Source organism: Scyliorhinus canicula, unplaced genomic scaffold, assembly GCF_902713615.1.
Source record: "Scyliorhinus canicula unplaced genomic scaffold, sScyCan1.1, whole genome shotgun sequence".
NCBI classification, from domain to species: domain Eukaryota; kingdom Metazoa; phylum Chordata; class Chondrichthyes; order Carcharhiniformes; family Scyliorhinidae; genus Scyliorhinus; species Scyliorhinus canicula.
This window is the reverse complement of record NW_024055870.1, coordinates 161,534-176,933: the sequence shown is the minus strand read 5'-3', so window position 1 is coordinate 176,933 and position 15,400 is coordinate 161,534. Positions and strand designations below refer to the sequence as shown.

Genomic DNA, 15,400 nt, shown 5'->3' with positions numbered 1-15,400 from the left:
TCCCCCGATGCCAGTGTCTGTGAATTTACATTGTGTACCTCGTGTTGTCCTATTACGTGTTTTTTTTTTCATGTACTTAATGATCTCTTTGAGCTGCTCGCAGGAAAACACTTTTCACTGTACCTCGGTACACGTCACAAGAAACAAATCCCATCCAATAACTACTTACTGTTCCACGTTGCATTCCTTCTGACACGACTTTGCCCACTCTCCAAGTCTGTCCAAGTCATTGTGCAGCCCGCCGCCCGCCGCCCACGTCCACAATGCTACCTACGCTCTGCATATTTTGTATCATGTGAAAAAGAGCAACAGTTCCTTCTTCCATTTCGTTATTTTTTTTCTTGTGACAAGCTGTGGTCCCAAAACCGACTATTGAGGCACACCACTAGTCAGTGACTGCCTTCCTGAAAAATATGCCTGTATCCCCACTCTCTTCTTAGAACGTAGAACATAGAACATCACAGCGCAGTACGGGCCCTTCGGCCCTCGATGTTGCGCCGACCTGTGAAACTAACTGAAGCCTATCTGACCTACACTATTCCATTTTCATCCATATGTCTATCCAGTGACCACTTAAATGCCCTTAAAGTTGGTGAGTCTACTACTGTTGCAGGCAGGGCGTTCCACACCCCTACTACTCTCTGAGTAAAGAAACTGCCTCTGACATCTGTCCTATATCTACCACCCATCAATTTAAAGCTATGTCCCCTCGTGTTGGTCATCACCATCCGAGGAAAAAGACTCTCACTGTCCACCCTATCTAACCCTCTGAATATCTTATGTATCTCCATTAAGTCACCTCCCAGCCTTCTCCTCTCTAACGAAAACAACTTCACGTCCCTGAGCCTTTCCTCGTAAGACCTTCCCTCCATACCAGGCAACATCCGAGTAAATCTCCTCTGAACCTTTTCCAAAGCTTTCACATCCTTCCCATAATGTGGTGACCAGAACTGCACGCAGTACTCCAGGTGCGGCCGCACCAGAGTTATATACAGCTGCAGCATGACCTTGTGGCTCCAAAACTCAATCCCCCTGCTGATAAAGGCTAGCACACCATATGCCTTCTTAACAGCCCTATTAACATGGGTGGCAACTTTCAGGGATTTATGTACCTCGATGCCGAGATCTCTCTGTTCATCTACACTACCAAGAATCTTGCCATTAGCCCAATAGTCTGCATTCCTGTTACTCCTTCCAAAGTGAACCACCTCACACTTTTCCGCATTAAACTCCATCTGCCACCTCTCAGCCCAGCTCTGCAGCTTATCTATGTCCCTCTGTATCCTATAACATCCTTCAGCACTATCCGACAACTCCACCGACCTTCGATTCATCTGCAAATTTACTAACCCATCCTTCTACACACTCTTCCAGGTCATTTATAAAAATGACAAACAGCAGTGGCCCCAAAACAGATCCTTGCAGTACACCACTAGTAACTGAACTCCAGGATGAACATTTGCCATCAACCACCACCCTCTCTCTTCTTTCAGCTAGCCAATTACTGATCAAAACCGCTAAATCACCTTCAATCACATACTTCATTATTTTCTGCAATAGCCTACAGCGGGGAACCTAATCAAACGCCTTACTGAAATCCATATACACCACATCAACCGCTTTACCCTGATCCACCTGTTTGGTCACCTTCTCAAAAAACTCAATAAGGTTTGTGAGGCATGACCTACCCTTCACAAAACAGTGTTGCCTATCGCTAATCAACTTGTTCTTTTCAAGATGATTATAAACTCTATCTCTTGTAACCTTTTCCAACATTTTACCCACAACCGAAGTAAGGCTCACAGGTCTATAATTACCAGGGTTGTCTCGACTCCCCTTCTTGAACAAGGGGACAACATTTGCTATCCTCCAGTCTTCCGGCACTATTCCTGTCGACAAAGACGACATAAATATCAAGGACAAAGGCTCTGAAATCTCCTCCCTGGCTTCCCAGAGAATCCTAGGATAAATCCTATCTGGCCCAGGGGACTTATCTATTTTGACATTTTCCAAAATTGCTAACACCTCCTCCTTTTGAACCCCAATTCCATCTAGCCTGATCGACTGAACCTGAGTATTCTCCTCGACAACATTGTCTTTCTCCAGTGTAAACACTGACGAAAAATATCCATTTAACGCTTCCCGTATCTCCTCTGATTCCACATACAACTTTCCACTACTATCCTTGATTGGCCCTAATCTTACTCTAGTCATTCTTTTGTTCCTGATAGACCTATAGAAGCCCTTAGGGTTTTCCTTGATCCTATCCGCCAACGACGTTTCTTGTCCTCTCCTCGCTCTTCTTAACTCTCCCTTTAGGTCCTTCCTGGCTAACTTGTAACTCTCAAGTGCCCTAACTGAGCCTTCATGTCTCATCCTAACATAAGTCTTGACAAGTGCTTCAACTTCCTTAGTCAACCACGGTTCCCTTGCTCGACAACTTCCTTCCTGCCTGACAGGTACATACTTATCAAAGACATGCAGTAGCTGTTCCTTGAAAAAGCTCCACATTTCGATTGTACCCATCACCTGCAGTTTCCTTCCCCATCCTATACATCCTAAATCTTGCCGAATAGCATCATAATTACCTTTCCCCCAGCTATAATTCTTGCCTTGCGGTATATACCTATCCCTGCCCGTTGCTAAAGTAAACATAACCGAGTTGTGATCACTATCACCAAAGTGCTCACCTACATCTAAATCTAACACCTGGCAGGGTTCATTACCCAGTACCAAATCCAATGTGGTCTCGCCCCTTGTTGGCCTGTCTACATACTGTGTCAGAAAACCCTCCTACACACACTGTACAAAAACTGACCCATCTATAGTACTCGAGTATAGTATAGTATAGTATTTCCAGTCAATATTTGGAAAGTTAAAGTCCCCCATAACAACTACCCTGTTACTCGCTTCTGTCGAGAATCATCTTTGCAATCCTTTCCTCTACATCACTGGAACTATTCGGAGGTGTATAGACAACTCCCAACAGGGTGACCTCTCCTCTCCTGTTCCTAACCTCGGCCCATACTACCTGAGCAGACGAATCCTCAAACGTCCTTTCTACCACCGTAATACTTTCCTTGATTAACAATGCCACACCCCCCCCCCCCTCTTTTACCGTCTTCTCTGTTCTTACAGAAACATCTAAATCCTGGAACCTGCAACAACCATTCCTGTCCCTGCTCTACCCATGTCTCCAAAATCGCCACAACATCGAGGTCCCAGGTACCAACCCATGCTGCAAGCTCACCCACCTTATTCCGGATGCTCCTGGCGTTGAAGTAGACAAACTTGGGGCCTCACGGTAGCCTGGTGGTTAGCATCAATGCTTCACAGCTCCAGGGTCCCAGGTTCGATTCCCGGCTGGGTCACTGTCTGTGTGGAGTCTGCACGTCCTCCCCGTGTGTGCGTGGGTTTCCTCCGGGTGCTCCGGTTTCCTCCCACAGTCGAAAGATGTGCGGGTTAGGTGGATTGGCCATGCTAAATTGCCCGTAGTGTAAGGTTAATGGGGGGATTGTTGGGTAATGGGTATAGGGTGGATACGTGGGTTTTAAGTAGAGTGATCATTGCTCGGCACAACATCGAGGGCCGAAGGGCCTGTTCTGTGCTGTACTGTTCTATGTTCTAACTTCAAACCAGCGTCTTGCTTGCCGGTGCCCTCTTTCAAGCTTTTAACCCTATTCCTGACCTCACTACTCTCAACATCCTGTACACTGGGACTACAATTTAGGTTCCCATCCCCCTGCTGAATTAGTTTAAACCCCCCCTAAGAGCCCTAGCAAATCTCCCCCCCCCCCCTCCCAGGATATTGGTACACCTCTGGTTCAGGTGAAGACCATCCTGTTTGTAGAGGTCCCACCTACCCCAAAATGAGCCCCAATTATCCAGGAAACCAAAACCCTCCCTCCTGCACCATCCCTGTAGCCACGTGTTCAACTCCTCTCTCTCCTTATTTCTCACTTCGCTAGCACGTGGCACGGGTAACAACCCAGAGATACAAACTCTGTTTGTTTTAGCTCACAGCTTCCACCCTAGCTCCCTGAATTTCTGTCTCAAATCCCCATCTCTCTTCCTACCTATGTCGTTGGTACCTATGTGGACCACGACTTGGGGCTGCTCCCCCTCCCCCTTAAGGATCTCAAAAACACGATCAGAGACATCACGAACCCTGTCACCTGGGACGCAACACACCAACCGTGTGTCTCTTTCGTTCCCACAGAACCTCCTGTCTGTTCCTCTAACGTCTGCCAGTCTGTCGACCCTGCAGCCATACCAGTGTATTCCCCTTGAGACCATGGGATTTTAACTGATTTATTAAACTCCTATATTGTACCTTGTCAAATGCCTTCTAGAAATCTAAATAGATCACACCCAGTGGTTTCCAGTCTAACGTCCTTCTTACATCCACAAAGAACTGTAACAGGTTGTCAGACATGACGTCGACTTGACCGAGCCGGACCGACTCAATCCTATTTTCTGATGTACTTCAAAGTGCTCCTCAGTCTCATATTTAATTGTTTTTAAATAAATTCAGAGTCCCTAAATATTCTTTCAATTAACAGGGAATTTAGCGTGGCTAATTTACCTAACCTGCCACAACTTTGGGTTGTTGGGGCGAAACCCACGCAGACATGGGGATAATGTGCAAACTCCACAGGGACAGTGACCCATAGCCAGGATATAACCTGGGACCTCGGAGCCGTGAGGAAGCAGTGCTAACCGCTGTGGCAGTGCTGCAAGTCTCATTTTTAATAATGAATCCTAAATATTCCCAGTAACAGAAGTCAGGCTAACCGACCTGTAATTTCCGTCACCTGCCTCCATCCCTTCTTAAAAACCGGTGTTTCTTTAGCCACTTTCCAGTCCTCTGGGACCATTACGGCCTCCAGTCATTCCTGAAAGATCGTTGCCAAAGCCTCCACAATCTCCTCACCTATTTCTTTAAGGACCCTGGGTTGTCGTTCATCCGATCCAGGTGATTTATCCACAGTCCGACCTTTCAGTTTCCATAAGACCATAAGGTTCCCCAGAACCTTCTTCTTAGTGATGGCCCCTACACCCAACTCTACCCCTTGATTCTTTTGAAGATAGTTGGAATGTTTTTGGAAAATTGGACATTCGGTTGGTGATGCAGTAAACAGGCTTCTGTTAGATCCTCGGTAGTGTCGTTGTTCGATGGGTCGGCGAGAATCGATTGGCCGTATGATCAATTCCTGAAACGTAGGCATTATCTGCTTCTGTAAGGGTTGAACATCACGACAACTTCATTCTGAGTAAGCAAGATGGCCGTGTCACGACGATGTTGGTAAGTTGCATGATTGGCGACTCTTCACGCAGGATGGAAGAATGCAGCTGTGTTTTCAGGAATTAGTCCTTCGCAACATACAGGTGGGCAGATATTTGCTGTTAACGGAATGGTAAGTCAACCAATCCTCTCAGACACTGTTACCACCCAAAAACCATTGAAGATGAAATCGCTCCTTAAATATGAAATTGTATCTATGGATCAATATGCAGTATTGTGTTTTATGGTGTTCAGATACATTCAGGCTCGTTGTTATTATGCACAGGAAATAAACGTCATTATTCTCTCTACTTTCATTTTGCAGCCCACAGAGAACTCCAGGTAATTTCTCCCAGGAGTGATGTCATTCAGGAAGGAGATACATTGAAATTACAATGCGGATACACTGCTACACGGACATGTTATTGGTTAAAGGATGATGCCGACATGAAGACGTTTACGACCAATAATTATGAAATTATAGTGAATCAATACAGTGGAGGACGTTACCAGTGCAGTTGTTTTTTCGGCATGTTGAGTAGTCATCGGGAAGTGGTTATCACTGGTAAGTAAACTACGACATGCATTAACACAGAAATCAAAAAACGGATTCAGGTGCTCTGAATTTCTGCTTCATTGGTACGGCCTCCGGCATTTTAAAGTGAAATATTCATGTATGGTTAGTTACAAATTTGGTTATGCGGCAGTGAAATTTCGTCAACAAGGTGTTAGAATGTCTGTGGTGTTGATAACCGGATATACTTAGTTGCTATTGTGAGGGAGTGTTCTTCGATTAAGTTGGTCGGATTTATTTAAAAGTGCAGTTGAAACTCAACTCAGAGCGACATTTAAACAATGGTCCTCGTACAGAGGTGCCTCTTGGGACGATCGGATTGGAGCTGTGAGCCATTGTGCTTTTCATGGTCAAATGGACTTGTGGTCGAGGTCATGATTCGGTGCCTAGCTGCGGCTGTGATTAGATATAATTCCAACAGTAAAGCGTCTGGAATTGAACAGCGTCAGCAGGTGACATAATAGGCGGAACTACTATGCATTTGCCATCACAGTCGGATGGATGCTAAACTCCCCGCTACTTACCCTGAAATGCAGCCTCACACATCACAACCGACCTTTCAATTCGTGTTCCAAGCAAAAGCAGCGGCTTCTGGAGACTTACAGTCGTGACCAGCTGAGTTGTGGCGAAGGGAGACACCTTTCAGTTTATTCGCATCTTTCCGCTGCTGCCTTAAAACCAATGTAAACTTCACCTTCAGATTGAGTAGCCAGTTGCTAAGTTAAGTGGGTAGGAGCTGGGAAATGTCATTGGTCGCAGAGTTGAGGCGGCGGATTGTGGTAGATTTCACGGCTTTAGCAACCGAATGGGAAGCAGTAGATGAGGTATAGTTCTGCGTTGGAGGCTGTGGAGGATATTTGGGATGTGCGACAGGTATTCGGGACTTGGATGGCTCGTGGGGCTCAGGGGTTTGGCTGAAGTTCCGCAGTTGTCAGTGCTCTCGCTACATAATTGTGACAAGAGCAATTATTTCTTGAAACATTACCTCGGTAACAATTTCTGTAAGACAGTTACAACCATTCCAAGTTTGCTATCTTGATAGTCCGCAGGGCAAGATACTGTGGAGGCTTCAGTGAAGATTGGATTGGGTGTATTTTGGGTATCTGGATATCAGTCGTTGTGCTCTAATGTATATTCGGCTTCTCGTCCTCTTTATCTCTGTGTCTGCCGTTCCATAGTCTTCACACAAAATTAGCCAGTCATTTACCAGTTGTTGAGCAAAGAGCGCTCAGAGAGCAGAATATCCAGCAGATACATAAGCATATTATATAAGTACTCAGGACAGGATCGTTACCTAACTATATCAAGAGAGACAGAATAATTCACAAGATGGCGATGACGTGAAGTCAGCAATGACGAATAAAGGAGGATATCTTTATTTCATAGATTTTACAGTGCAGAAGGGGGCCATTCGGCCCATCGAGTCTGCACCGTCTCCTCGAAAGAGCAACCAACCCCAGGTCAACACCTCTACCCCATCCCTAAAACCCGGTAACCCCACCCAACACTAAGGGCAATTCTGGATACTATAGAACATAGAACAGTACAGCACTGAACAGGCCCTTCGGCCCTCAATGTTGTGCCGAGCAATGATAACCCTACTCAAACCCACGTATCCACCCTATACCCGTAACCCAATAACCCACCCCCCTTAACCTTACTTTTTAGGACACTACGGGCAATTTAGCATGGCCAATCCACCTAACCCGCACATCTTTGGACTGTGGGAGGAAACCGGAGCACCCGGAGGAAACCCACGCACACACGGGGAGGACGTGCAGACTCCGCACAGACAGTGACCCAGCCGGGAATCGAACCTGGGACCCTGGAGCTGTGAAGCATTTATGCTAACCACCATGCTACCCTATGGGCAATTTATCATGGCCAATCCACATAGGCTGCACATCTTTGGACTGTGGGAGGAAACCGGAGCACCCGGAGGAAACCCACGCACACACGGGGAGGATCTGCAGACAACACACAGACAGTGACCCAAACCGGAATCGAACCTTGGACCCTGGAGCTGTGAAGCGATTGTGCTATCCACAATGCTACCGTGCTAAATAAACGATACAGATTCTGAATATTGGAAGGAGCAACATTTTTCTGAGCTTTAAGGAAGCCTTTGGCTGAGCAATTAATAAACGCATATCCTTATTTTCACATCAGAATATTTATAGAATCATAGAATCCTGACAGCGCGGATGGCGGCCATCCGGTCCATTGAGAGTTCACCGACCCTCCGAAGGTGCGCTCTACAATGGCCAAGCCTCAGTCCTAACCCCATAACTCTGCGGATTTATCATGGGTAATCGACGTGACGTGACACTAAGCGAAAATTGAGCATGAACGATACGCATAAAGTGCATTTCCCTGGATACTAAGCGTAATTTAGCATTGGCTAATCCATTCAACATGTACATTTTTGGACTCTGAGAGGAAATCGGAGCACCCAGATGAAACCACGGTGACACGAAGAGAACGTGCAGACTCCACCCAGTCGCCTCAGTCCGGAATTGAACCCCGCTCCCTGACGTTGTGAGACACTGCGCCTGCGTGAACCCCTTTCCTTAAATGACGCAGTCCAGGTAATTTTAGTTTGTAACTCACAGTGGGGAGGTGGGTGAGTTGGAACGATGGAACAATAGAATTCCGTGAGTGCAGAATTAACCAATTGGCTCCATCGATTCGGCACCGACGCTTTACAAGAACACGCTGACTCGGCCCTTCCCCAACAAATTGGCAGGTGGATTGCAACCTGAGTAAGTGTGAGGCTCCGAAATTTCAGGGGGAAATTAGAAAGACATAGTATGCCTTAAGTGAAGGTTCTTGTGATACAGCGGTTAAAAGGGGAACATTGCCCTGAATGCAACCAGTGTTGGAGTATAACGAGGAATTTAATTCCATAATAAATGGAAAATTGCTGAGACCATATATCGAGCATTGTGTGCAGAAAGGATATTCGCGCATTTTTTGATACTTGGAAATGAGAATGTTCGTCATACAGATTCCTGGGATAATGGGTTCCTTTTGAGGAAAGGGGCAGCATATCCTTGAGAAGAATAGAAAATGATCTTATTGAAAATGATAACATTCTGAGGTTGGAGCCTGGGTAGTTGTTGGGAGGATAGCTTCCTGCCTGCGCAAATCCAGTTAAGCTCAAAGTGTGTTGAAAAAACGAAGCTCCCAATTAAGACGGAAAAAACGGGGATTTTATTCTTTGTTGTTTCTTTATTTTTGTAACATGAGAGGGCGGTTTTGTACCACTAAATCACGGGGTGGGGTGGTTGGTAGAATCATCCTTACCATTTACCAATTAATAATTAAATACATTATTCCTCTCCACTCACGTTCACGTTTTTTTATTGCCACTGAAAGTGCACTTTCCATGGATAGAACTAAGATTTCTCGGAGAAGCCATGTTCAATTTACGTTACTCTTTACGTTCATCCGTAACGGCATCACCCCACTTGCGGTCAATCACGTTTATATGTAAACCGCCCACTGTTCCTGACCCTGATCAGGTGCCCCATGAGTCTGAAGCCCTTCCTCCTGGACAATGCCTCCAGCTTGCTATGGTCCTCTGCGGATTCCTCTTTCTATCCTCGCGGTCCTAAAGCATTCAGGAAAATGAAGGTATCGCTGCCTTGGTGTTTAAATTCCTCCCTTCCTAGTAATGCATATTTCACGCCATGGTTTCAAATGAATGATCTTGTTAATTTCACAGCATTACTTGCACTTTTTTTCCAGCTGCTGACACCACGAAAGTTAGTCTGCAAATTGAACCACGAGCCGCTCTGATCGGTGACAGAATTCGCATGAAATGTGCGGTCTCTGAACCAGGAAGGCGATATGACTTCTTGTGGTACAAAAATGGAAATGCAATGACTGACAGTCATGAAGCTGAGAAGACAATACGGTGGGCAGCAAGTACAGACGAGGCACAATACCGCTGTGGTTTCAAAGTCAACTATCGGCAATGGCTCTCTCCCGTAATAAATGTCACGGTAACAGGTTGGTAACTCGTTCTGTAAACGTTATTTGTAAGGTGTTGAAATTTAAGTTGGCTTGAAATCCTTTTTTGCGGTCATGTTGCTGAACTTCATAACTGTCTGCGAGAATTGTGAAAGTGTCCCGAGGTGAGAACTATGTTATTCCCTTTTTGTACCAGGCAGATTTCAACTACTTAATGAACAAATGGACTTTGAATGGAGAACGAGGTTGTATGAGGGATCTCGTTCTCGTGAATTGTTCCTGCGAGACAGATAACGGTGCCATTAAATTGACTTTGTGATTGATCTCCGTTCCACGAAATCTCTGTTTACGTTATCCCATTCTAACATTATGTTGCTTGGAAATATCCAGGTAATCAAAGACTGGCGGAAACGAAATAGCTGCTCCAAAGCTACGAATGGAGGCAAACACAATATATGTGTTTAAAGTCCATCCGGATCTGCAACTATGTGCGGGGATTGTCACGGAGGGTGCAAGGGAATGAGAAGTGTTTTCTGTTTGTACTAGACGTTTGGTTGTATATACGTGAGATGCCTGATTGCTTGCATCATGGAGAAAAGGATTCGCTGTGGTGAGATGGGTAAAGTGAAAGACCTTAAAACAGCAGCAGAATTAGTACATTTTCCATATCGAGTCTGTTTTGCCATTCAATCTTCGCTCATATATTCCTCATCCCCATTCTCCTGCCTACTCCTCACATCTGATCCCCTTGTTAATTATTAAACTAGTTATTCCTTTTTAAATATATTCTGTTACTTGGCCTCCATCGCCTTCTGCGGCCCTGGAATCCACAGATTCACCATCTTCTTCCTATTTTACATACATAGATACACAGATACATGGAAGATAGGAGCAGGAGGAGGTATTTTGGCCCTTCGAGCCTGCTCCGCCGTTAATTACGATCAGGGCTGATCATCCAACTCAATAGCCTAATCATGCTTCCTCCCCATAGCCTTTGATCCTATTCTCCCAAACTGCAATATCTAGCCGCCTCTTGAATAACATTCAAAGTTTTAGCGTCAACTATTTCCTGCGGTAATGAATTTCAGAGGCTCACCACTCTTTGGGTGAACAGTTATCCTTATACCTATCCGAAATGGATCACCCTGAATCCTCAGACGGGTACATCATTCGTAACATCTTCCCTGCATTACCCTGTCTAGTCCTGTTATAATTTTATAAGTCTCTATGACGTCTCCCCTCATTCTTCTGAACTCCAGCGAGAACAATCCCAACCTAGTCAATCTCTCCTCAATTGATAGTCCTGCCATCCCCGGAATCTGTCTGGTAAACCTTCGCTGCACTCCCTCGAGAGTAAGAACATCCTTTCTCACAGGAGAGCAAAACTGCACACAATTCACCAGGTGTGCCCTCACCAAAGCACTCTACATTTGCAGCAACATATCCCAGCGTCTATATTCGAAGCTTCTCTCAATGATGCAAACATGCCATGAACTTACTTTATTACCTGCTGCACCTGCATGCTTACTTTCAGCGATTGGTATACAAGGACATCCAGGTCCCGCTGCGCACTCCCCTTTCTCATTGTACAACCATTCAGGTTGTAATCCGCCTTCCTGTTTCTGTTTCCAAATTAAACTGCATCTGCGATTGGTTAGCCCACACGCCTTGCCATGCTGACTCTGACTGTTCGTGACTCAGTCCTTGCCACGCTGACTGTGACTGTTCCTGAAAAGGTTCCTTGCCAATCTGACTCTGACTGTTCCTGACACTGCTCTTGCCATGCTGACACTGACTGCTCCTGACACATCCCATGCCATTCTGACGCTGACTTCTCCTGACACAGCCATTGCTGACACTGGCTGCCCTGACAGTCCTTGCCATGCTGACTCTGACTGCTGCCGACACAGTCCTTGCCATGCTGATTCTGACTGCTCCTGGAACAGCCCTTGCCATACTGACTCTGACTGTTCCTGACACAGACCCTGCCATTCTGACACTGACTGCTCCTGACACAGTCCTTGTCATGCTAACTCTGATTGCTCCTGATACAGTCATTTCCATGCTGACTCTGACTGCCCCTGATACAGTCCTTGTCATGCTAACTCTGATTGCTCCTGATACAGTCATTGTCATGCTGACTCTGACTGCCCCTGACACAGTCCTTGCCATGCTGACACTGACTGCTCCTGACACATCCCATGCCATTCTGACGCTGACTTCTCCTGACACAGCCATTGCTGACACTGACTGCCCTGACAGTCCTTGCCATGCTGACTCTGACTGCTGCTGACACAGTCCTTGCCATGCTTACTCTGACTGCTCCTGACACAGCCCTTGCCATACTGACTCTGACTGTTCCTGACACAGACCCTGCCATACTGACTCTGACTGTTCCTGACACAGACCCTGCCATTCTGACACTGACTGCTCCTGACACAGTCCTTGCCATGCTGACTCTGGCTGCTCCTGACAGTCCTTGTCATGCTGGCTCTGACTGCTCCTGATACAGTCCTTGCCATGCTGGCTCTGACTGCTCCTGACACAGTCTTTGCCATGCTGGCTCTGACTGCTCCTGATACAGTCCTTGCCATGCTGACTCTGACTGCTCCAGACATAGTCCTCGCCATGCAGACTCCGACGGCTCCTGACACAGCCCTTGCTGACTCTGACTACTCCTGATACAGTCCTTGCCATGCTGACTCTGAGTACTCCTGATACAGTCCTTGCCATGCTGACTCTGACTACTCCTGATACAGTCCTTGCCATGCTGATTCTGACTGCTCCTGACAGTCCTTGATATGCTGACTCTGATTGGACACAGTTCAGGCCCCTGCCAAACAAAGACCTCAAAAAATACATATCGAAAGAAGGGTTTTGGAAGATGGCATCATCAGAAATGAGTTCGAGCTACTGGGAGAATGCAGGCTACAAGTGCAGACTCGATGGGCCGAATGGCACTGTAAATTCTATGATCTGTGATCCATTTTGACACAGAGTGGTAGCTGTGTGAGCCATCTGTGAGATTTTCTGCTGGAACTAAACTAGGCTCATCCGCGAACAGTCTCTAATCATCCCAACACTACTGTCCAGGGCTTTAACAGAAACAAACACCTGGGGGAAAGGCACATTGCTATGTTTGCTCTGCTAAACAAGGCTTGTTTTAGAATTATTTCTAGTTACATCTGCGATAAACTAAAGCACACCAATTCGCTTCCAACAGCAGATTTGTCGTTACAAGCCGACCCACCTGTCGTTTTGGAAGGAGATTACGTGAAACTGACTTGTCGACATCGTACCTATTACAGGTCAACGTACATCACATTTTATAACGGCGACACGCAAAGGAGCAGGGTCTTTGCAAATAATGGGGAAGCGCTTCATACATTTAAAGTCAATGGATCAAATGATAGTGGATTTTACTATTGTAAACGATACAACATGCAGTCAAGAGGTGTTCGTATTCAAGTCAACGGTATGTATAAGATGCTTCAGTCGCTGATGAATGCATCCACAGATCTGACGTGCAAGTCTAACACGATCTGAATCAGTAAACAATTATTTCTGTCTGCCTCGCATCTAAAAACGCGCAGCCTGCACGACTTGTCTAAGCACCTGATATTTAAGCAATTTAAGATCCACAGCCGCTTGACACCTTGCCATCGTCAGCCCCCAACGCACAAGCGCATAGATGCGCAACACACTCTCACACGCATATGCCACACTAAATCCCAAATGCAACTTATGCTGTTAAATTAGGACGATAAATCAACTACAGTGCAGAAGGATGCAATTTTACCCATCGATTGTGCACTTATTTGCTGAAAGAGCAGCCCTAACTCGGCCCACTGCCGTCGCTATCCCCTGAACCCCTAATTTGTTGTTTAGAAAATAAATTGAAAGAGAGAGAGCACCCAATAGATTTTTTTTCCAATTCATGAACAATTTAGTGTGGTCAATCCACCAACCCTGCACATTATTGGATTGTGGGGATGAAACCCATGCAGACTCGGGGAGACTGTGTAAACTGCAAACGGACAGTGACCTGGGGCCGGGATCGAAATCGACCCACAATCCTGAGCCGGAGGCAGCAGCAATAAGTACTGTGCACCGTGCCGCCAACCTGCACATCTCTAAACATCAAGAGCACATTTACTATGGCGAATCAACCTAACCTGCATATTTATAAACACCAAAGGGAATATTTAGCATGCCCAGTCAACCGAACATACAGATCACGAAACACTAAGGGAACATTTAGAATGCCCATTGGACCTAACATGCAGATATCGAAACACTAAGGGCACATTTCGCATGGCCAATCAACCTAACATGCAGATCTCGAAACACTAAGAGCACATTTAGCATAGCCAATCAACCTAACCTGCACACATGTAAACACCAAGGGAAACATTGAGCATGGATAATACACCGAATCGGCACATTTCGAAACACCAAGGGAAACATTTAGCATGGATAATCATCATAATCTGCACATGTCTAAACATCAAGGGGAACTTTGAGCCTGAATAATCAACCTAATATGCAGATCTCGAAACAGCAAGGAAAACATGCATTTCAGTCGTAAGGGGAGTAGACAGGCGTTTCTGTGGTCGAAAACAAGATTCCCAAATGGTATGTTGCCTCCCGGGTGCACGGGTCAGGGATGTCTGAGATCGGCTGCAGGGCAGACTAAAGGGGGAATGTGAACCGCCAGTTGTCGTGGTGCGTATAGGCACCAACGATATAGGTAAAAAATGGGATGAGGTTCTACAATCAGAATTTAGGGAGATAGGAGATACGATTAAAATGTAGGACCTCAAAGGCAGTAATCTCAGGATTGCTACCAGCGCCAAAAGACAGTCAGAGTAGTAATTCAGGAATAGTCAGAATGAATACGTGGCTTGAGAGATGGTGCAGGAGGGAGGGTTTCAGATTTTTGGGACATTAGAACCGGTTCTGGGGGCGGTGAGACCATTACAAATTGGATGGTCTACATCTGGGCTGGACTGGAAGCAATACACTCTTGTGTGCTTTTGCTAACACTGTTGGAGAGGTTTCAAACTAATGTGGCAGAGGGTTGGGAACCAAATTAGGAATTTAGAGGTCAGATGGAGGCAGCAACTCAAGCCAAAATGGTACCAGATAATACACAATGTGACGAAGGGGAAGAGTACACAGGGAAGAGATGATGAACGCAAAGGGACCGTTGGTCTGAGGAGAATTTGTTTAATGCAAGAAGTGTAGCTGGTAAGGCACATGAATTTAGGGCTTGGATTGGTACCTGGGATTATGATGTTATTGGTATTACTGAGACTTGGTTTAGGGAAGGGCAAGACAGGCAATTAAATATCCCAGGTTATAAATGCTTCAGGAGGGATAGAGCCGGAAGTAAAAGGGGTGGAGGAGTTGCATTACTTGTGAGAGGTGATATCACAGCTGTAATTAAGGAGAGCACGTTGGAGGATGTGAGCACTGAGGCAATATGGATAGAGCTAAGAAATGAAATAACAGTCGCTTATTGTCAGGAGTAGGCTCAATGAAGTTACTGTGAAAAGCCCCTAGTC

The 15,400-nt window shown here is 45.9% G+C and overlaps 1 protein-coding gene across 3 annotated transcripts in view; it reads left to right on the top strand.

Moving 5' to 3' along the window:
• The window catches only part of LOC119961240 (hemicentin-1-like), an 89,873-nt gene that overhangs the window by 32,623 nt on the left and 41,850 nt on the right, over positions 1-15,400 (top strand). For 2 of the 3 annotated variants that reach the window (XM_038788685.1, XM_038788687.1), the window contains 3 exons: positions 5,610-5,849; positions 9,609-9,872; positions 13,057-13,308. In XM_038788685.1, the coding sequence (XP_038644613.1) occupies positions 5,610-5,849; positions 9,609-9,872; positions 13,057-13,308 (756 nt within the window). The remainder of the gene's footprint in view (positions 1-5,609; positions 5,850-9,608; positions 9,873-13,056; positions 13,309-15,400) is intronic. The other variant, XM_038788686.1, reaches the window with a different exon arrangement.